The 22,996-nt window shown below is 36.3% G+C and overlaps 3 protein-coding genes across 11 annotated transcripts; all 3 read right to left on the reverse strand.

Annotated features, from left to right (window-relative positions):
• Window positions 1–3,144: 3,144 nt before the first annotated feature.
• On the reverse strand, window positions 3,145–8,730 carry LOC106295044. Of its 8 annotated transcripts, XM_013730812.1 has the most exons (9): window positions 8,472–8,729; window positions 7,755–8,156; window positions 7,273–7,344; window positions 6,774–7,177; window positions 4,853–6,152; window positions 4,648–4,748; window positions 4,333–4,465; window positions 3,893–4,056; window positions 3,351–3,810 (listed from the first exon to the last, which is right to left on the reverse strand). In XM_013730812.1, the coding sequence occupies exons 1-9, from the start codon at window positions 8,623–8,625 to the stop codon at window positions 3,802–3,804; spliced, it is 2,739 nt and encodes a 912-aa protein (XP_013586266.1). In that variant the 5' UTR covers window positions 8,626–8,729; the 3' UTR covers window positions 3,351–3,801. The 8 variants fall into 8 exon arrangements, with proteins under 8 accessions (XP_013586263.1, XP_013586265.1, XP_013586262.1 ...); XM_013730809.1 differs by having other exon boundaries at window positions 3,145–4,056; window positions 4,345–4,465; window positions 8,472–8,730; XM_013730811.1 differs by having other exon boundaries at window positions 3,145–4,056; window positions 6,774–7,070; window positions 7,280–7,344.
• Window positions 8,731–17,467: 8,737 nt separating this feature from the next.
• Window positions 17,468–19,827, reverse strand: LOC106343729 (vacuolar protein sorting-associated protein 9A). The gene is made up of 5 exons (XM_013783026.1): window positions 19,604–19,827; window positions 19,140–19,287; window positions 18,891–19,061; window positions 18,618–18,797; window positions 17,468–18,542 (listed from the first exon to the last, which is right to left on the reverse strand). The coding sequence occupies exons 1-5, from the start codon at window positions 19,690–19,692 to the stop codon at window positions 17,724–17,726; spliced, it is 1,407 nt and encodes a 468-aa protein (XP_013638480.1). The 5' UTR covers window positions 19,693–19,827; the 3' UTR covers window positions 17,468–17,723.
• A 285-nt stretch (window positions 19,828–20,112) lies between these two features.
• On the reverse strand, window positions 20,113–22,586 carry LOC106343123 (DEAD-box ATP-dependent RNA helicase 2-like). Of its 2 annotated transcripts, none has more exons than XM_013782258.1 (7): window positions 22,215–22,586; window positions 21,815–22,136; window positions 21,502–21,609; window positions 21,298–21,417; window positions 20,777–20,944; window positions 20,554–20,635; window positions 20,113–20,456 (listed from the first exon to the last, which is right to left on the reverse strand). In XM_013782258.1, the coding sequence occupies exons 1-7, from the start codon at window positions 22,520–22,522 to the stop codon at window positions 20,434–20,436; spliced, it is 1,131 nt and encodes a 376-aa protein (XP_013637712.1). In that variant the 5' UTR covers window positions 22,523–22,586; the 3' UTR covers window positions 20,113–20,433. The 2 variants fall into 2 exon arrangements, with proteins under 2 accessions (XP_013637712.1, XP_013637711.1); XM_013782257.1 differs by having other exon boundaries at window positions 20,549–20,635.
• Between the last annotated feature and the right edge of the window lie 410 nt (window positions 22,587–22,996).

The following is a 22,996-nucleotide window of genomic DNA, read 5'->3' on the forward strand; positions in this document are numbered from 1 at the left end:
TTTAGTGCATAGACATTAATTGTTACTTTTTGAGATTTGACATTTCGATTAATTTTATTATATTATTTGGTGTATATAATATATATTGCCTAGAACTTAAATGTGGTTATAGATATAATATTACTAAATCTCATCAAAAAATATATTAAGTATTAGGAAAATATAAAGATAATTCCAATGTGGATATAAAAAACGATATAATAATAGTTTCTTACTTATATAAAATATGTACACATATAAGTTATTAATTTATAATTTTAATGAGACCATATATTTTATATTAATTTATAATTTTAATGAGCCATATATTTACATAGAATTTTCTAAAAAAAATATTATCTTATTATTTTATTGATTTGTGTTAAATTTTGACCCGACCCAAGTTGGGACTGACAAAATTTATTAATTTATAGATATTATTAATTTATCGAGTATTAATTTATAGAGGTTTTACTGTACATCTCATATATATTAATCATAGAGCATTACAACATGTTTTCGTAGCCACGTGTCATCAATAATATGATTTTTAGAATTCTTAGAAAAATAAGGTTGTCCATACAAATATATATTATATTTTTTATTAAACTAACTATCAAGCTGATTAGTAGTATACAGAATAATAATCTCAATTTTTTCCTTGAATAAAAGTTACAGAATTCTCTAATATGACTAACATATATATGATAACTAATGACTATGAATAATGCATATTTGATAATAACTTTTTTATCCTCTCTTTTTTTGTTTAATTTTATATTATTAAAATAAATTAAATAATCACATTAAACATATAATAAAAATTATATTTTTTCTTATATGTTATATTTTGAATTTTATAAAACGACTATAAATTACTAAAAATGTAAAAATCCCACATTGAAAATTTTATGATCAATGATTTAACTTTTGTTTGTTCAAGCAAATATACAAATGAATATAAATCATATGAATATGAAATCTCATTAATAGATATTCATATTATATATATTATTAAAAATCAATTATATACTATATAAAATATATAAATATGTTAATTTCAAAATTTGCATTGAACAATTATTGAGATCTTAATATTTTGAAATTTTTACTAATAAATCTCACTTTAAAAGTTTTGTGATTAATGACTTAAGTTTTTATTACAGTAAATATAAATTTTTTAATAAAATCATATGAGTAGGAAGTGTCAATAGTAAATCTTTATATTAAAATATACTATATATATGTCAATATCACTAAAGTTTAATTATATACCAAATAAAATAAATACAATTATTGTTTTGATTTATTTACCAAAAACATGATTGTAAATAAATAAAAATTATTGGTTTTGATTTATGTGCTTACTCTAATGTATATATTTTTATGTATACAAATTATTTTATAAATAGGTGGTTTCTAATATGATATTTGATTATGATAATCCCAGAAATACACTTCTTCAAATCAAAGTGATTTTTGGAAGCACTATATATATTATTTCATTCAGATTAAATATTTTAATCTTGATTTGTATTCCTAAAAAGCTTTTAATGAAATATCATGACAAGATTTTAATCACCTCATTTTGAGTTTGTTCGAAGAATGAGAGATTCGATCATTCGTCTAATATTTGTTTCTCACTAATACACTATCTAGCTATTATAATTGTAAGAATGAAATATTTTAACTATTTATTATAAGTTGTCTGGTTTATCATTTAGTAAATCAAACAATTCTTGGTTTATACATAGTTTACATATACTAGAATGGTAAAGTATTATATATGCTTTTATCGGTACACTCTTAAGTAACCTCAAAAGCGTAGATTAATAAAATAAGTAATTTGTTTTGTTGTTTTAGAATTAGATGATTTTTAGACCAAACTAGTGAATATATACTAGACATACATTTATATTTCGAGTATGCACTTATATTTTTGAACAACTTGATATATTAGATTTGAACACTAACCTGTGAATAGAGTTTGCCGGTGGTTTTCTTCAAAATTTTGATTCTTAGATATGTATGTTTTAAATTGACACTTATGCAATTCGCTGAATTCATAGAAGAAGTTAAAAAAGAAACAAAACGCATATCAGTAAAACATAAACGAGAACGAAAACACAATTTTATAGAAGTAGAAAATGAAATCACTTATGGAGAGTCAATCGTAAAAAAATCGAGAGCATAAAACCTAATCCCCTTTCGTCATTTTACAATCGATGTTGCCTATATGGTTTTTGTGATTTGTGTCAGCCGCAAAAAAATAATTTTTTTTTTTTGCATATGAAGTCTTAAAATGAGCCGTAATACATTAACTCTTCAACAACGATGATGCATTCAAGAGACCAACATTTGTATTTGTCATTTTACAATCGATAAAGATTGTAGTGTTTAAAATGTTAAAATCATTGAACAAACATTAGTATTAAAAACATTTAGTGGAATATTACTATAACTGATAAGCATATATAATATATATAACCTACTTTAGTTTTAGAATATGTATAATTTCTTCTCTCAAAAAAAATACTGTATGTATATTTTCTTTCAAATATGCTTATCAGTTATGTACACATGTATTTCCTCTCTGATATATTTCAAAATCATTTTTATCCATATGATATTTAACTTTGAGTTGTTTCTTTTGATTATAGAGGAGCTGAAAGCTAGAAAAGTTTGTCATATGAATATTAACCTACAATGAACTGTTTGGAAAGAGATTTGATTATCTTAGATAAGAGCATGTTACAGAAGTGTTCACTCCAAGGAACATACAACTCACTAGTGTAACGTGCATTGGTTTAACCCTTGTTATAGTCCGAAACTCAATTGTTCGAAAGTAAGTGGTCAATACTTGTGTGGTAAGCTTATAACAATATGTCTTTGACTTGACAATTTACTACTCTTGGTATCAACTAAAAGCTAGAGATGAACCTTGGGCTGTTTCCGAACCTAATGAAAGGTAGAAGCAGCTACTATTTTTCACTGTTTGTTATTGCTGCAAGTCTCTGAATACAAGTCTTCAGTTGCTTTGTACAACTAATGATGGATATTTGCATTGTAAATTAATTATATTCGAGTCAACGACCGTTTTGGAATATGCTCTCATTGGACTGTTGCTGTCTCTTAATTCAATAACAACGCAAGAGGAAGCTATGCAACAAACGCAAGAGGAAGCTATGTATTTCATCTGTTGTAAAGAAAACATTTTAAAGTGTTACAGTTAACCCAAAAAAGTGTTATAGTTGACCAACATATCTTTCTACCCACATCATGGGTTCTTAACCATCTACGATTTTTAAGATTCTTCCTTCTAAAAGAAAACATTACTATATCGCGTGAGGTCAGATACAAGAAACATAGATGCTAACAGCTTGCTTCAAGGCCAAGCGAAGTCAAGCTGGCTGTTATCAACATCCCATACTCCAAGACCAATCTCATCAAACAACTGTTCATAGCTCCAGCTTGAGTACCCCACGAAAAACCAATAATCACTTGGTTTCACATCTCTAGACTTCAACTCTTGGATTCGACGGGCCACCGACTCGTGATCAAGGAAATACACGCCTGGTGAGAGTTCAAGATCCGTGGAGGGGTCTCCCTCTCGACTCAGAGCCAAAAGCGGCTTTTCTGGATCCATCACTGGACCTCCGAGAGACAGAATCGTGTCTTTCAAGAGCTCAGCTGTTTGGCCGCCGTCCAGGTCAGGGAACGATGACCATCGTAACCGTTTGTTGAAGATAACACCCATGAAACCGGATTCTCGGCCTGCTTTTAGGATCAGAATCTTTGAGTTTGCAAACGGTGGACTCTCACCTAGCCTTTCTGTAGCAACCAGGATTGTGCCAATTTCCACTTTAGGAACAGCAGGTATGACCGAGTGCATTGGAGGCGATTGGGGACTGACCTGGTCCTGCGTTACCTCTCTTTCAGGAGGATCTCTGTTACTTACAACGACCTCAACAAGTTTATCCACGTCTTTCTCTTTCACTTCATTGTTTACAGCTGATGAAGATTGGTCGAGCTTGTTTGAGTTTTTTCTTCCTTTTCCAGACAGAGTAGGAATGATTCCTGCCAGAGATTCATAACTTACTTTGTTTAGGCTCTAGCTTTTGACAACAGTATTAACCAAATGCAGTATATTTTTCTGAAAGAAAACATGCTTCTACGAAAAAAACAGGGTCACTAGTTGTAATGCATATTAAGATCCTGCAGAACTTTGTTCCTTTTATATTATTATTTTTCTCTGCAAATTCAGTGAGTGACGTCATGTTGTGCTTTCAGATATTGTAATATTTTGGCACACGTGTAAAAAGTGAATAAACAAGGATGATGATGTTGACTTACTGAAAAACTCACGAGAGTTATTTGCATGTCGAGCCAGAAACTCTGTTATGTCAGTTACAGACGTCTCCCCTCCATATAAAATGACTTTGTTTCTCTCGGCTGGAAAGAACACCACAGAAGGATACACTTCTCTCTGCAACGTTACATATTCATAGAGCGAGTGAATACTGAAATGAGACTAGGTGAAGGTGCATAAATAAACTCTCAATATTTAGAGGTGTTTTGAGAGGAATAAATTTTTGCATTGTGATATGCAAATACTATAATCAATAGAACAAACCAGACCAGAATCAGACAAGCTATCATGAAAAGTACCTGATTTATTGAGTTTAGGATCAAGCTACAATCATTCAACGTGCAGTCCATTAAGTAGATCAATGGAGACTTTAGATTCTCACCATTAGTTGGTGTCTCTGCTTCAGAACAGAAGAAGACCATGAAGAAAATTGGAATACATGTCCATTTCACTTTCCGTAATTATTAGTCATTCTAAGTCACATAATTATAAAGACTCAATTACCTGATTTATGTTTGTTCTTGGATTCTCTCAGTAAAATCGCTTTACAATCCTTTAGTGATCGGTATACTTCACGCACAGCTAGCTCCATCCTCTGACAAAAGCCACACCAGCTATTGCTAAAAAGGACCAAAACGTCCTTGCACAAAGGGCAGGGAGTCTTCTCTCCACTGGATTGATTCCATGCCTGAACCATATGGGAGAACGTATTGACTGTGATACGCGGAATAGAATCCGCCTCGTGAAAATCCAGATTGACAAAAGGTGGAACTGTAGCTTCCTTAGGCTTGTGAATAGTGGTTTCAGACCGTGTATAAGGTGATAGACTTCCATTGAGATATCCATGAAGAAAGTCGACCAGCGACGAATAGCTGAATGCTAACTCATCTTGAAGGACGTAGTGCTGTTGTAAAGCAGGATCAATTATTACTGCTGATGGAATCTTTACATCACCAGTTAGACCTCTAAGCAGCGCATAGTTTGCGTCAGAGAAAAAAAATGAACCCGTGAAACTATCAACTAGATCTTCCTTCGATTCCGAGTTCAACAATACCTTGATCTCTTCTTCAACATTTTTTGTTTTATAAACCCCAGCCTTATCGGTCTCCGCCATTACTAATTGTTCACTTCGGTTTGTAGAAACCTGCTCTTTATCATCTTGGGAGGATGATTCACTTTCAGGAGGTTTCATTTTGTCCTTTTCTTTCGAACTCATACCGACCTTGTTCTGCACATCTCCTTCTCTAGGCTCAAGAGAACTTTCACTGGAACCTTCTGCTGAAGACGTGTCTTTACCAGGTCTAACTTCTGCTTGTGATGGTAAAGCATCCAGTATTTTTATGTGCACATCATCAGATAATAGACGAAAACCAACATCCTTAGCAATCGAGCTTAACTTTTTTTCTTTTCTTCTGTGAACAAGGTTTGTCAGTAGCTCCTGCAGGGAACTGCCTTCCATTCCTGAAGCTATAGTATCAAGGGCCACATGTTTATCCCCATCCATAATCACAAAAGAGACCTTATTCTCTAACTTGATCGTCTTAAACCTTCGGGCAGTTTTCTGAAGAGACACGGATCCCGATTCTTCATCAGCCTGGCTAACGGAGTTCTCAGACTCAATATCATTCCCCCAGTTTATTATGTCAGACGCTTTATGTTGTGCAGCCACCTCCCTGAAAGTACAAAGTGCTTTCATACTCGTCCTTCTAGTTTCCAAGGAGCCACTTGATCTATCCACAAAAAGAATAACCGACGGTTTATTTGCAGGCAAAGATGACTCGTGGTCCTGCCGGTTATCCTCCAGCTACATGAGAAAACAACATTGATGTAAGTAATGCACAATGGACAGTATTAAATGGTCAGAATTATTAATCTTAGTAATAAATGGACTGGAAATATAGTAATTAATAAATCAATGAAACGAGCAGAAATGCAACTACAATTTCAAATTGTATCGACTCAAACAAAATAGAGATCTTGCATTCATGAAAAACTCCCCTCTTCTCTTCTGTTATAGATATACTGACAGTAGGGAGATCCATATAAAACCCAGTTCTAATCACACAACACCATGACAGAAAAAATAACAAACAGAAACTTTATACAAAGTAAAACCCAAAACCAGATTTAGATTTATATATGGAAGCGAAATCTCGAATTATATATGTCACTTCATGATTTTCTATTTTTCTTGCAACATCTCTTCTGAAATGAAAAACCCAACTTTGTCCTTTATATTGTTAGATTTCAAGTAGTTTAAGTTACGGAGTGGTTTCTATCAATAAATACAGCAAGCAAAGCACACGATCCCACTTAGCAAGTTACACACTCATTTTGCTCCAGGTAGTTCTCCCCAACAAGTAGAATAAAGATATCTGAATATGCAAAATTAACTAAAACATATGGACATAAACAAGAATCATACCTCTGAGACTATGGGATTTTCCATCTTTAAGAGTCTCTGAATGTCATCTCCAGCCTTGAGAATCTTTGAACAATGTGGACATCCTGCCAGCTGAAGGACTGCTGCCCACGAATCAGATGCTCCAACAGTAAATGGTGAAGCCAGCGATTTTTCTGTGATCAGACCAAATTTTTGCCTTTCAGGAGGCAGGGAAAACTCTTTTGCGGCGGCAATCAATTTCGAGAGGAATGAACTGAATTGCTTGAACTGTTCATGGTTACATGTCTGTCCAGAACCCCCGTTCGCTCTGTCATTCTCCTGCAAAGCAGCAGTATCATTGACATAGCTAAAATCCTCAAGCCAAGGAACTCTACCAAATCCGCTTTGGAGTCTACACATCAATTTCCATTTTGCATGGTCTGCTACTAGGGCACGAAGAAAATGGCACATTATGGAGGCAATACACAAACAGTAAACGTATCAACATCAACAAGGTCTAGACATAAAAGTGAGAATCTACCAGCCACCTTCTGGTTATTTTTTCCTCTTAACTTCAGCACTCGGTCAGTTTCAACTGTTTTGGAGAAGTTTCCTGCAAAGTTGGAATCAGCCAAACATCCCAGCTTTTGATAAAAATTACTAAAGATCATATGCCATTACTGCTATTATATAGTATCCTGATTTTTGAAGATTAAAGAGGGTAACCAAATAAATATCAGGAGAGGACCGATGCACTACTGGGAGAAAGTAATCTAGTGACAGCAAAGTAAAATCATTTGATGGATTATACCAGAATAGACTAATCTCACGGTAAGATTAATAGCCTAAAAAAACAAATGACATTTTGCTTAGAGATGTTAGATGGAAAATTTTCTACTCTTCACTCTAACGAACTAATACTCGCCAGAGTTCACTCACCTTAACAAAGTACTAAACTAAATGTATCAGGAGTTCAGGAAAAACTCTTTGGAAGTAAACATAAAAGATCCATAGTCAACTCACCATGCCAAAGGTTATCTTCAGTGACATTCCTCTTCAACTCAGAGAGAAGTGTACTAGTCCATCCGCAAAATTCGAACAGAATCAAAGTCTTGTCAGATGATTCAAGAAAAGCCTTCAAACTCTCTGGAGACTTCAAATGTCTGAGAGGGAGTTCTTGGGGAGGAGAAGTCAGATAAGGATGAAGAGACGACAGTATATTTGAGGCTCGGAGTTTCCCACGATAGTGGTAAGGCACAGCATGGTGATAGTACAGAATCGTAATCTCGTTGGCAGCACCAATGGCTTGTGCTAATACCTTCTCTGAGTTTCTGTACACAACCATCAACTTCAACGAGTCATACTCTGAATCACTCTGAACCAGCTGAGTTATTTCATTCTTAAGTGACCTTGACTCGCCACACCCTACAAGATCAGCAATGAAACCAATCAGAAAACAAACGAGACAATGAAAGCAATTCCACGTGGAGGTCCGGAGATAATGGGGCTTCCAATTACGGATTGAAGCTAAATGATCAACAAATATATTTTTAAATCAGTTTAGAGCCAAATGATAACCACATCTTCGTATGCGTCACGCTTCATAGTTTTCAATCAGTGGGAATCAATGATTTGAGCAAGAAGCTTCGAGATATTTGTTCGAGCAGAGTCATCGGAAGTACATTTCTACGGAAACTAAGCAAAGGTACGGGAGAAATAGAGAGAGGGAGGGAAAGGTACATGGAGCGGTGACGAAGAGGAGGATGTGAGGGTGGAGGCGGATCTGAGATGAGAAGTTTTGCTCCGTGAGGATACCCCATTCGCCATGACCGCTTGACGGAGGAATGATAGATACGAAGGCTAGGAGGAGGAGGAGGAGAGCCGGAGTTCTCATCGGGACGCCGCTCACTCACTCAGTCGTCGCGTCTCTTTCCTTTTCTCGTCGTCGGTGATTCGATTTTATTTGTTTGGTTCGGTTTAACAGATCAGATTGATCTCAGAGATCGCATTTTACCGGTTCGATAGAGAAGATGTGTTTGCCACGTGTATAATTCGATAGATATTTATTTTGTTTAGTCAACTCAGCTTCAACTAAGAGTTTAGCCCGAGTGGCAAGATGTTACGTTTTACAAAAAAAAGGCAAACACACTAGTGATCGACAAAATGGACCAGAAAGCCCATTATGAAGTTAGAAACGAACACGAAGGCCCAAGAAATGATGAGGCTCATGTAATGATAGTAACTCAGAAGACGGATGGATCGGTGCATTTCTTTGCTCGAGCCTTCAGGATTCCCCGGTCTGAAAGATGAAATTATGTTTGTGATTGTCCTACTTATTAGAGATAGAGGGAGAGGAGATAATCAGGAGCTTTAAAGGAACCGAGATGAAGACTGTGATTCCGTACTCGCCAGGTTTCCATAGATAACCAGCTGCCAAGCAAGCCGAATTAAGAACGTGTCATGGATTGTGCCAATGAAGTTGATGATTGTGCGGGTGGTGTCATCCCAAACCAAGCTTTGTGCCTCCAGATGCTTCTGGTGAAGCTACAGCCAAACTAGGTGGTTGCGTGATTCAGGGGTGGTTGTGGAACAAGATACATACATGGACAATTTTTATGAAATGAATGGTTAAATAATGGTTGGGAACATGTGCTCAAAGCTGTCGAGTGTGACAAGGACCAAAGACAATTATGTGGAGATTGTTTGGTTCATGAGGTGAGTACACTCTCCTTTTTTCCCTTTACACATTTGTGCAATGAAGTTTTTGCTGTTCGTATTTAATGAGTTTATTTTGTTGATGAATTGATATGTACACATGTGCTCAAAGCTATTCCATAACCAGACTATTTTAATCATGTTTGTCGCAGGATTTGTAACTGGAGTTTGTGTAAAGAACACGGTTTCCAACTCGCTCGGTTTTTTAGAATTGTTAGAAAAATAAGTTGATCTATATAAACATATACTATGTTTTTTATTAAACTAACTATCAAATTAATTAATAGTGTACAAAAGAATATTTTTTCTTAAATAAAAGCTACAGAATTACCTATATAACAATTAATGATTATGAATAATACATATTCGGTAACAATTTTTCTAACCTCTCTCTTTTTTATTTAGTTTTATACTATTAAAAGAAATTAAACAATCACATTAAACATATAATAAAAAAATTAGATTTTTTCTTATATGTTATATTTTGAATTTTTAAAAATGACTATAAATTACTAAAAATGGTAAAAGTCTCACATTGGAAATTTTGTGATCAATGGTTTAACTTTTTTTTTGTTCAAGCAAGATACAAATGATCATATATCGTAGGGGTGGGCGTTCGGATACACGTTCGGGTTCGTATCAGATATTTCAGTATAAAGGTATAGAACACGTTCAGGTATTTCTACACTTCGAGTCGGGTTCGGGTGTTTTATGTCAGGGTTCAGATATTTTGGGTCGGGTTAGGATATTTAAATTTTGAAGAAAAAAAAATTATTCATTTTTTAAGTTTTTGTATTTAAAATATATTTAACTTAACCGATTTTCTAATTTTAAAAGATTAAACTATTAAAAGGTTTGGATATAAAACTTTAAAAATAGAATGACATTAATTTAATTGTTGTTTTGAAATTTTAGATGCAAATTTTGTTAATGCAAGAAACAAGAGCTTGATATGTATTTTAAGTGAGTAGCAAATGATTTTGTCCATAATTATATGTATATTATCTAATTTTGAGCAATAAACATTATTAATATAAAAATTTTGAGTAAAATGAGAGAAGTAAACTAGAAATATAGGGTTAATTATACTTATATTTAGTTATCTTTGGATATTCATTCGGGTTCGGATATTACCCGAACGGGTGAAATAAGTAATTTGTTTTGTTGTTCTAGAATTAGATGATTTTTAGATCGAGCTCGTGAATATATACTAGACAGACGTTTATCTTTCGAGTCTGCACGTATATTCTATAACAGCTTGATATATTAGATTTGAACACAGTTTGCCGGCGATTTTGTTTTCAAAATTTTGATTCTTAGATATGTATCTGGAATCAAACTAATGTTTACATATGTCCATTTTTTAAATTGACACTTATGTAATTCACCGAATTAGTAGAATAAGTTAAAAAAAAAAACTTAACTCATATTTATGAAACAAAGACCAGAACGAAAGCACAATTTTATAAAGGTATAAAATGAAATCACTTACGGAGAGTCAATAGTAAACAAATTGGGAGAAGAAAACCTAATCCTCTTTCGTCATTATACAATCGAGGTTGCCTATTTGGTTTCGGTGATTTGTGTCAGCCACAAAACTTAATTTCCTTTTGTGCGTATGAAGTCTTAAAAATAATTAAAATGAGATGTAATAACTATTCAACAATGATGCTATATTGAAGAGACCAAAAAAGGTTACGATCAATAAATCTTAAAAGGAGACGTCTACCACAGCAACCAAACGAAAATAAATGATTCGATTAACCTGAATTTTTGTTTTGACGGTTTTATACCATCAAATGAAAAAATTCCTTCGGTTTTTTAATCTAAATAAAGAAGAAAACGAATCGGCAGGTCAAGAAGAGTTTGAATCATTTGTATTGGTCATTTTATAATCGATAAAGATTGTACTGTTACAAAATGTTAAAACCATTTAATAAACAAACATTATTATAAAAACTCACTCCGCGCAAGCGCGCGGATTATCATCTAGTAATTTAATAAAACTGAAAATAAATTATTATAAAATTAAATTGTTGATAACAAAAAAAAATTATTAATATTCATATATATGTAAACCGAGCAAAAAAATCTAGTAATAAATCAAATTAAAACGCTAAGAAAAGGTCGACAGCAAAGAAAAGCTCGACAGCAACCAACCTCAATAAATTAGGGTTTTGAGTCTTCACATAAGATGGAACAAAAATTTTCTTCGTTACCCATCGATCTAACCTCAGAGATTCTCTTTCGGTTGCCTGCAAAATCTGTTGGGAGGTTTTATTGCTTGTCGAAGCTTTGGCTATCAATCACCGCCGATCCACATTTCATCAAGTCGCTTGGAACTACACGGCCGAGTCTTCTACTATGTTCGATAAAAGGTCACCATATTTTTGTTAGTCATCAGAGTTCGATGATCAGGTCTTGCGCTTCTTCTCAGCCTTTTCATCTTTATCTGATGTGTTGTAAAGGACGTGAGAAGGAACATATGCGGAAACAGATGAATAAAAGCGATGTAACTATGGCACATATATTTAACGTGGTTCACACCTAGCGCTAAGTCCACGAGCAAAGAGAAACTTATTATTGGAGGTGATATTGAACTTATAAAGTGCAAGTAAGAAGCTCTTGTCTTTACGCATTACTCGTCCTTGCTTTAGAAGTTCTCGGCAAGCCTCGATACAATTTCAATGTCGTGATTTTAGTCATCTACTCATTAGTGGATTCACATAGTCCATTTATTCTAGTCCATGCCAAATCAAGTCAAATAGGACTTCGCGGTCATGGAGCTTCTCACCAAAAGCTCTTGTCGGTCATCATTCCAGCCGTTTCTCACAGGTGTATCAACGTCGTTTTCGACTATCAATTGTTCTTTGGAACAATCCTTTAGGGAATAAGATGAAGTCTCTCCATGGTTTTTTTCATACTGCTGAGCTTGACTCGCCCCATAAAAGCTCTATATTTCTATGTTTTGTAACGCTTTCTATTTTCGTCCTAACGTCGAGCATGTCTCTGGGATCTTCTACTTTGATTGTAAACTTTGTTGCTCACTGAGCTTTTTATAATACAAGTTTGTGACAAAAAAAAATTGTTCGCTCTCTTTTTTTTTATTGGTTTTCATTGTTAAACTTTTTATAAAGCATGAATTTCTCAAGCTAAGAACTTTTCAAACCATGTCTCAGATAAAATAGCATTAGATATAGTAATTTTTTTTTTTTTTTAACTTTCAAATGTTCTGTAGATCACATTGATTTTCATGGATAGATGATATGTTTGCATATAGAAACAAAGCTGAACTGAGTTCCTCCGATTGAGTTCCAGAGGTCTTACTCTTTTGATTAATTTGAATCTAACGACGACAGGAGAGGCAAGGCAATCGTTATGCTAACTCCCATACACACACCCAAAAGTCCACTTATTAGTCGTCTATGTAGGCTGCATGTGTAGCCATTAACGATTATGTATCTATATACACATGCAGCCTAAAGAGTGAGTTTTTTTGTTTCAGAACGACATCAAGCTCTACACGTCTGCAAACAAACTTGAATAAAATTATACAAGATTTGTTTAGCAAAACTACTTTTAGAGCATGTGCATTGCTAACAACCTTAATTGTTGTTTAAGTGGGACATCATTAATTTTTAACTATTATAATTAAGACAAGCAACTTTGTTAAGAAACACTTAATTATAAAAGTTTATTGGTAGTTGCTTAATTAAGGTTTTTAGCAATAAAAAATATTAAATTTATTTGTAAACATAAAATTGTTAAAAAAGATTAAAATTATTTATTAAATAAAACAAAGTCAAATATAACATTTTAAACATAGATTTTAACATAAGAACATTAAAACAAAGATTACTAAAAAAACATAGCATCCAAGCTCAGTTGTCGTTTCCAAATTTACTCCATATATGTTCAACCAAATCAGCTTTCAGGTGTTGATGCACTTTTTTTATCACGAATGTCATCTCGAACACCCATCATATTGGCGATGTTTGAAGGGATATTTCTAGAAAAGTCGAGATCGACATGTGAACTTCCGTTGCTTTCTCCTTGTTGGAAATCCGAAGTATCAAATTGAGTGGATTCATCTCGTTCGTCTTCTACTATCATGTTATGGAGTATGATACATGCTCTCATTATCTTCTCAATCTTGACTTTATCCCAAGAAAGTGCTGGATTTTTAATTATGGCAAATCGAGCTTGCAAAACTCCGAAAGCACGCTCGACATCTTTTCGGGTAGCTTCTTGACGTTGCGCAAATAAAACTGCTTTTGGCCCTTGTGGACGTGAAATAGATTGGATAAAAGTTGCACATTTTGGATAAATACCATCAGTGAGATAGTAAGCTAAACGGTACACTCTTCCATTGACCGAGAAATTCACTCGTGGGGCTTGACCATTTATTATGTCATCAAAAACAGGAGAACGATCAAGAACATTAATATCATTTAAGGTACCTGGAGGTCCAAAAAACGCATGCCATATCCAGAGATCATATGAAGCAACCGCCTCTAAAACGATTGTGGGTTTTCCCGAACCACGAGAATATTTCCCTTTCCAAGCGGTTGGACAATTCTTCCACTCCCAATGTATACAATCGATGCTTCCTATCATCCCGGGAAAGCCACGATACTCTCCAACATGAAGTAGACGTTGAAGATCAGCTGGCGTTGGTCTTCTTAAGTACTCATCGCCGAACAAATTTATTATTGCTTCCACAAAATTTTCCACACATAACCGAGTAGTGCTTCCACCGAGCCTGAGGTATTCGTCGACCGCATCAACTGCTGAACCATATGCCAACACTCGAATAGCTGCTGTGCATTTTTGAAGTGTAGAGAGACCAAGCCTTCCGAGACCGTCCCTCTTTCGACGAAAGAATTCAACTTCATTGGATAGGCGATCAACAATACGCAAAAACAATCGCTTGTTCATTCTAAATCGCCGTCTGAATAGATTTTGAGGACATGTTGGAGTGTCACTGAAATAATCATTCCATAACCGGATATGGCTTTCTTCACGATTTCTTTCGATAAAAATTTTCTTGTCCTCCTTTCATCTTCTTGACCACCATGATTGTTATACAAATTCTCAAATGCTTGATCAAAAGCTTGATCGAAATATTGATCAAAATATTGATCGAAAGATTCATCAAATTCTCTCTCAAGATTATTATGAGAAGAAGATGCCATGAAATTATAAGTTTTTTTTTTCTGAAAGTGATGAAGATGAGATTATGGACTTGGACAAGATAGAATTTTTTATGAAAGAGAATGGAGAGTTCTTTTTGAAAGAGAATGGAGAGAACAGTGAGAAATCAGAATGATGAGAACTCATTTGTGTCTGATGCAATATATAATGAGATTGGTGAGACAAACCCGTGACACACTCATTCAAATAAAACAACCCGTGACTGTCTCAATCCACAAACATGGTCAGTATGTTCAGACCCGTGACACACTCATACAAATAAAACAACACACACATGACTGTCAATAAAACAACACCCGTGACAAATAAAACAACAGACAGAGATATCAACCTCTCTCAATCTACAAACCCGTGACTGTCTTCTTTGCTCCAACGATATCAGCTGCCTTTGCTCTCATCTCACCTTCCCAAATCCGTCACTGTCTTCTTTCGTAGACTCTCTCACCTGCATCAGAAACATTAACATGAAACATAACATTAAATAGAGAGTGAAACAGAAGTACATGAACATTTTAAAAAAAAACTCTTCACATGAACAATAACATTTAATCAACATTGTCAAGACACCACATAAAACAGAACATGAAACATAGAGTGAAACAGAAGTACATGCACTCGATGAAACCCAACAAACAGAACTACATAAACTCGATGAAAACCAACAGACAAACAGAACTACCTAAACTCAAACAGAGAACAACTCCTCAATCAACTTATTCTTTAGACCTTCCTCAGTCTCGGACAGTGTCTCTTTTTTTGCAACAAGATTGTCAAGCAGAGACATCTTGTACAGCTTTTCTTTGTTGGCCACGTCCTGCTGCCTAATGTTCCACATTTCTGATACTCCTCCACGTCTTTCCCCTGAGGCTTCTTACCACGTGCCTTAGCTGCCTTCACACCCGGGGGACGAGTGGTGCCTTCATCACTCTCAGACGTCTTGCTTTCAGTCGCTTGAGATGTTTCTGATTGTGTACCGTCGTCAAACTTCCTCTTTTTTGAGCTTCCAACGTCTCTAGAGCTTGAAAGAGAGCACCATTTATGGTCATAGCGCAACTCCCTCCACTCATGCTCAAGGTTGAACTTCTTCGTATGGTTATTGTAGTAGATCTCATGCGCTTTTTTGAGAACATCAGTCTCATTTTGTCCACTGGTCTTCTCCCTTGTTGCAGCCTCATACGAGCCAGAGAACTTGCACACAGCTTCGTTAATCTTCTGCCACCGGTGCTAACAGTGCATCGTCTCTCTCCGTTCGCACTCTGCAGACTGGCTTGCCTCAAAGTAGGCCGCTATTCTATTCCAGAAAGCGCCTGATCTTTGCTCATTACCCGTGACTGGATCTTTGCTCGTGTTTAACCATGAGGTGATGAACAAAATGTCATCTAAGATGGTCCATTTCTTGCGTTCACGGCGCTCTACAAGGCTCTCTGTACCGAGGTTGCAATCCGGGTTCTGTTGAGTTCCAAATCCAGGAACTTCTGATGAACCAAAACCAGTTTGTTGACTTTGAAGAAGATCACTGAAATTATACCCACTCGTATATGGATTATAATCCATATCTCTGAATGTGTGAAAGAGGAGAGAAAGAAAAGAAGAAGAAGAATGAAGGTGTTTAGATGAAAGAGAAGATGTTTCAGTGAAAAAAAAACAGAAGGAGCAACGCGTTTAATAGAGGGAAGACGACTTGACATTTAACTAAACACATTCAACACAGCTTCACTCTACACATTCATCAAAGACTAGACATATATCTATGGCACATTCATCACTCTACACCATCACTAAACTCCAACCATAAGTTCTATTTATTACTCAACCATACGCTAACCTAACAATTTATTACTCAACCTAAAAGATCAAACAAGAATTAATAGACTTAAATCAACCTAAAAGATCAAAGAGAACTTTGGATTTACCTTTATGTCCATGGTACATAACGTAAGCATGGCAACTTCTCCTCTCCTCCGAACCAATGTTCATTCAAACCTTTTTTTTACCACATTCCAACAACAATGTGAGTAACAAAGACGAAAAACTCACTAACTGAAACAAAAGTCTCAACCTTTAGAATCGAGATTATAACCGTAAATTGATAAAATTCTAACCTTTGATTTAACATTGAAGTTCTTTCTTGTGAAGAAAAAATGAATCTCTCCAGCAACTTGCTTCGGTTCCTTCTTGATCCCTTCGCTAACAGAGAGATCAAAGAGTTTGGCGGTCCGATATCTACGCTCTTTCTGGGAGAAGAAATCAAACCACCGTTCATACTAAAAATATTAAAATTTAGTCAAACAATACACAAGAACACAAAGGACCAAAATCAAAGACATGGAAAGACAGATAAATTTAAAAAAAAGAAGGAAGTTTACCTTTCGGTTGTAATCAGCAGCAACCGCCGATTTCCATCCTCGGGGAGAGCCACAAATTTTATCCGTCGAGGATAGCTACCGTGATTCTTCGAAGATGGCCACCACGAGGAACCAGAGAGAATCGACGAGGAGAGCCACCGAATCGACGAGGAGAGCCAGCGAGAACCACCGATGAATCTCAGACATCGACCAAAACCACCGATGAATCTCCATGCGACCCTCATCTTTCCTTTTCTTTCCAACTCGAATCAAAAAGAGAAGAAGAAAGGCAAACGATTCGATTTTTCTTTTCTCTCAAAATACCCATCGTATCCCCTATCGCCACGCGTCCCACAAGCTTCGGTGCTTCCAGCGCTTAATTAAGCCACAGCCCTTAAGTAAATCCCTATTTTTCATTTTTTAATTAAATTGTTCATTACACTAAGATCTGTAGTCAAGAGTCTGCAATGCACATGCTCTTAAATAGTTTGTCTTTGCTTTCCACAGTTTTTAAATATAGTTGAAAACTTTATTAAAAAAATAAGATGTAAGGTTATTTTTCGGAATGCCCCATTCCTTCAAGAAGAGAAACATTTTCTATGTTTCCTACAAATTGATTCATTGGGTTCTCTCATCTCCTGCAGGTCGTGTACTTGAATTGACACACTCACTCTTCTGGACCTTGCTTCATCAAATCAATTTTGTTGTGGCATCTCCTTCATGTTTGTTCTTCTGCCAAAACTGATGTATACTCTTCTTGTTTTACATCTAAGACCTTATCAACGACAGCTTCCCCTACACCCTGTAGAGCTCGGACCAGATCATCCACGCTCCTGTCAGTTTCCTTTACATCTGAAGATGCCATGGTATGATCCTCAGGTTCCTTAGACGTATCAAAACCGGACAAAGCTTGCAAGGGTGGAGTTGATGAAGAAGCTAAAGATGTTGTTGCTGCATCACCCAATCCTTTGGAAAGGCACACATATTTGAACACGAGCTGTTTATAGCTATTTAACAAGCCTTCAACATCTCCTATCCTCAAATCACCAGCGTTTGCAAATAAGTAAGGGTATTCTTGGAAGATTTTGCTTGCCTCAGTATCCTTCAGAAGCCTTGCAGCACCCTTGTTTTCCAAATCAGATACGGATTCAGCTTTCTTCATTGGTATTTCACTGTTGGCGTTGAGTATGTCACTGGTTCCAGAGAGACTGTCAGACGATCTCGACTGGAAAAGAGTTGTTTCTCTCTTGGGATTCAGCATTTGAGTTTTATGAACAGTGGACTCGTCACGTGGGGGTGGTGGTGGTGGTGGTGCAGTAGACTGGCTGCTTAAACCAGAGATTCGTGCCCGTGCAGATTCCATGTTCTTCTCAAACTCAGCTTCATCCATTGAAAGTGATTTCGCATCGATATTTGAGATGAAAGACTCTGCAGAGAGTATGTTTGTGAAGAAGTAGGCAGCTTCACCAACAAGTTTAGATTCACGCCTATATCTTTGTACATACAACAGGTTTGAGTGAAGCTGTGGAGGATTAGCCTGCAAAAAGAGAGTACAGAATGATCACTAGTACACGTAGTTGCACAAACAAAACATGCATTACAATAAAAATACCTTTATTGTAACATATATCAAGACAGGAAGAAACTCGTCGGCTCCAGGCGTATTCTCATTAGAAGCAATGGAAGCGTTTAGGAGTAAGTTATTAATCACTTTGCAGCAGTTAAGGACACACACGAGCTTATCACGAGGAGCTTTGTACATGTTTATCTTCTGGAGCTCTTTCTGAGCTAGCTGCGGAAAGGAGAGAGAGAGTAAAATATTCACTCACAAGTGAAAAACACCAACGAGAAGATGGAACACTATATGCGAGCTAGATCAACTTACCAGCCAGGATGTTTCGTTTTGAAAAGTTGGTTTTATATCCAAATACTCAGGAGAAATGAACTGTTGAACCAAGGACATCTTCTGAAAGAGTTTCTCATCAGATATAACGTCCTCGGTGTTTGAAGCAAAGACACGGGGAAACAGCTTTGTCATGACATACTTCTCTAAACCCTGCGCGTACATTTAAGAGGCAAATGATTTAAGGCAAGAAGATGCAAACGGAAAGAGAAGGACATTGATGATACTCACATCTCCAGCGCTGTCTAGTTCATCCTCAGAACAACCGGACCAAAGTGGATGAGCCCTGAAAGCAGCTTCCATCTTGGAAAAGAAGTCTTGAACTGCAGCAGAATCCTTTTCTGGGTCTGGCTCATTGTTCAAGAATGAAACAATGAAACTGCAACACATACACATTGTCTTATGAAGCCAGAGAAAAAGAAGTAATGCAAACCCACAAAACACCTACCCTCCTCAACTTAACTATTATTATCCTCGACGAAGAGACTAACAGTGATAAGATCTAAGCTTTAGATATTGCTATCATAGGAGAACTTTTTTTTTTTTTTTTGTTTGCCAAGCAAAATCATGACACTTGAGTCAAATCCAGCTATTCAGTAAAAAAACTAGCTCACATGTATCATTATTCTATAGCAAACAGAAGCTAAACACACACATGACTATCCTCATCTGCAGCGAAATAGAAAGAGAAGAACCTTTTGATTGATTTAACGAGATCGCCGGCGGAGGGTTTACGCATCCGCTCCAGGAAATCATGAATCGAAACGTCCGTGTTGTTCTCCATCGTCGATCACCAGATTCGCCGTCAATCAGAACTCCGACGATTTGACCAAGAGCTATACAACAGAGATCGATCAAAGAGAAAGTTGAGTTCTTCTTCCTCGCTGACTGCTACAACCAAAACGACTGTCGTTTTACGAAGTTGGTGGATGTGGTTCTGTGTTAACCGGTTATTATGTATCTTGGTTTAGTCTAATGTACCAATCATTATTACAACTTGCAACATTCATCAATTTTTACCCAACTCATCAAATGATCAACCAATAAACGAATACACAACGACTCACCAACCCAAAAGCAGACGAACATCACAAGCGATATACATATATATCTTGACCATAAGTCTTACACAAGGGCTGAACCGTTTTGTATGTTAATAAGTCTTACAGGTAACGATCCCCAAAATCAATTACGAGGAAAAAAAGACCAAACTCTCAACCCAAAACGCTTCTCAAATCATTAAACATTTACCACAATTTTGTTCAAAAGAACCCACGAAAAAACTCCAAAGAAACATCAAAGGGAGTAAGTAGGTAGTGAAGAAGCATCATTAGATAGTGCAACACATAAGATCTGAAGAATTCTCTCTCATTCAGATACTTCTCACTACAAAGCACAAACGCCATCACAAAAAAGATTCTCAGACAAGGTCTTTTAGATAAGATCAGCTACATTCATTGGCATCTCGTCAATCTGGGTACTGTAGTACTGCTCAATGTCTCGGAGGATCTTGATGTCGTCGCTTTTAACAAAGTTGATCGCAACACCCTACAATAATAGCCGCAAAGTTGGTTAATATCCATTTTCTACTCTTATAAGCAAGCCAAGAAACAATGCAGAAATTATAACCAATCAGTTACCTTACGCCCGAATCGACCAGATCGTCCAATACGGTGGATGTAGAGCTCACGGTTGTTGGGGAGATCATAATTTATGACAAGAGAAACCTGTTCAAGAAAGTTCCTCATGTCAATTCAAACTCTACTACAATCTCACGACACATAATCAGAGACCTAAATAACAGAGGAGACTTTAACACTTTTCATGCCCAATCTACACCGAGATATAGCAAATAAGTAATGACTTACTTGCTGCACATCAATCCCACGTGCCCATACATCTGTCGTGATCAAAACACGACTGTCGCCTGACCGAAACTGGTTCATGATCTCGTCTCTCTCCTTCTGAGGCATGTCACCATGCATCGATGAGACTGTGAAGTTGTTAGTCCTCATTTTCTCACTTAGCCAATCCACCTATGACAAAAGAGGAGATAGTTAAGTGAGGCATTGAAAAGAAACCATAGAAACCTAGTGTTACCAAACTAACTGAAAACAAAGTTTAGAAAGCATCAATATTGGTATATAGCATCACTTAGTAAGTTAACAGGCCAATGCAGTCTACTAAAGGCAATGGAGGCGGTGTTTTAACTCCTTCCTTTTAAAGAGTAAACGAGTACAAATAGCCTTACAAACGAGTACGATTTCGAGGACGTTACATGATTCCAAATCAAGTTAAGATCGCATAGCTAGGAGCTTAGTGTAACTAACAACATGAGATACCTGATCATCTAAAACATTTCAAATAGTAAGATGAGCACAAGGATTACCTTTCTTTTTGTGTTGCAGAAGATAACAGCTTGAGTGATAGTAAGTGTGTCATAAAGATCACAGAGTGTATCAAATTTCCACTCCTCTTTCTCAACAGCAACGAAAAATTGTTTAATGCCCTGAAAAAGGTTTTACAGGAAAGTTAGCCAGTGAAGTAATATGGGTGTGCCCCCACGCATACAGATTCAGAATAAGAAACGTACCTCAAGAGTCAACTCATCACGCTTCACAAGGATCTTCACTGGTTCAGTCATAAACTTGGATGTCATCTCCAAAATCTCGTGAGGAAGAGTTGCAGAAACCAAGCAAACCTATAAACATAAGGTATTAGGTTAGTAACTGAGCTCAGCTTGCCCAACTACAGTTAATAGCTACCCAAAAAAATACACATGGATCATTCAAGCAACTCAATAATGTCCTTTACAAAGTAAAAGTCTATCAAACCCAAGAGTCCAAGCAGCTAATCAAGAAAGTAAGAATTAGGAACCAAATAGTGTTTGAGCAGCGAAATTTTACCTGAAGATCAGGTGGAAGATATCTGTAAACATCATAGATTTGGTCCTTGAACCCTCTGCTAAGCATCTCATCTGACTCATCAAGAATCAAAAGCTTAATAGCTCTGGTACGCAGACTCCTCCTCTTAATCATATCACAAACACGACCAGGTGTCCCAGACACAACATGGACACCATTCTCAAGCTTCCTAATATCCTCTCCAACGCTCTTCCCACCAATGCACGCATGCGCCTGAATATTCGCGTGTAACCCAATAGCTTGAATAGTCTTCTCCGTCTGTGAAGCCAGCTCCCTCGTCGGGGACAATATCAACGCCTGAACTCTACAATTAGCGAAATCAAACATAAGAAACAATCAAAAGCTCAAAAAATTGAAATTAGGGTTTTTATTCAAACCATACTCTCTAGACGAAGTGTCAACGATTTGGCAGACGGAGAGAGCAATCATTGAGGTCTTTCCGGTACCGGACTGAGCCTGAGCGATCACATCTCGACCTTGGAGAATCGGCATGACCGCTCTCTGCTGAATCGCGGAGGGCTTCTCGAAACCGTACTCGTAGACGCCGCGGAGAACGTCCTCCTTGATCCCCATGTCGTTGAAATTCGTGATGGGCTCGATCCCTTCCGTCGTCTCGAAGACCAATTTGTCGTCGTCCATTGGTCCACCGCTTCTTCTTCCACCTCCACGGCCAGGATTCGCTTCCGCCATTACTTTCTAGGGTTTGGATCGTTTGGTTTCTCTCTGGGTTGAGCTGTTCGTCAGATAGGCGCGGCTCGGAGTAGATATGATTGTAAAATATTCGACGACTTATTTGGGCCTTTGTATCAAAATAGAAATACCGACTCTATAGATGGGCCTGTGAAATGTGGCCCATATTAATTAGAAAAAGGAAAAGTTCCATAGTAATACACCAATTTAATACACTAATTTTCTTTCTTTCTAAGAATATCATGAATAAAACTTGAATTTTAATGGAACACTTTAAAAATTGGTATATTTTTATGGAAATAAAATTTGATGTACTAAATTAGAAAGAAAAAAAGTTGCTATGTTAAATTGGAAATTAAAATTAAAAAAGTTGCTATGTTAAATTAGATATGAATTGGTGATATAAGATTTTCCTTAAGTGAATTACTACTTAAATCGAAAGAAATTTTATAGAATCTACATTGAGTTGCTCTT

This window comes from Brassica oleracea, chromosome C5 (genome assembly GCF_000695525.1).
Source record: "Brassica oleracea var. oleracea cultivar TO1000 chromosome C5, BOL, whole genome shotgun sequence".
In the NCBI taxonomy this organism is placed as follows: Eukaryota; Viridiplantae; Streptophyta; class Magnoliopsida; order Brassicales; family Brassicaceae; genus Brassica; species Brassica oleracea.

Excerpts from the sequence above, each read along its gene's own strand:
- LOC106343729 (XM_013783026.1), bottom strand. The coding sequence starts at position 19,692 with ATGGAGAACAACACGGACGTTTCGATTCATGATTTCCTGGAGCGGATG. Across the intron at positions 19,288-19,603 it reads CTCGTTAAATCAATCAAAAG|TTTCATTGTTTCATTCTTGA; the intron begins GTTCTTCTCTTT and ends TATGTGTTGCAG. Across the intron at positions 19,062-19,139 it reads AACTAGACAGCGCTGGAGAT|GGTTTAGAGAAGTATGTCAT; the intron begins GTGAGTATCATC and ends ATGTACGCGCAG.
- LOC106295044 (XM_013730805.1), bottom strand. The coding sequence starts at position 8,625 with ATGAGAACTCCGGCTCTCCTCCTCCTCCTCCTAGCCTTCGTATCTATC. Across the intron at positions 6,153-6,773 it reads AAAATCCCATAGTCTCAGAG|CTGGAGGATAACCGGCAGGA; the intron begins GTATGATTCTTG and ends TTTCTCATGTAG. Across the intron at positions 4,057-4,332 it reads TAACTCTCGTGAGTTTTTCA|GAATCATTCCTACTCTGTCT; the intron begins GTAAGTCAACAT and ends AATCTCTGGCAG.
- LOC106343123 (XM_013782257.1), bottom strand. The coding sequence starts at position 22,522 with ATGGCGGAAGCGAATCCTGGCCGTGGAGGTGGAAGAAGAAGCGGTGGA. Across the intron at positions 22,137-22,214 it reads GTTGACACTTCGTCTAGAGA|AGTTCAGGCGTTGATATTGT; the intron begins GTATGGTTTGAA and ends CGCTAATTGTAG. Across the intron at positions 20,945-21,297 it reads TCTGCAACACAAAAAGAAAG|GTGGATTGGCTAAGTGAGAA; the intron begins GTAATCCTTGTG and ends CTTTTGTCATAG.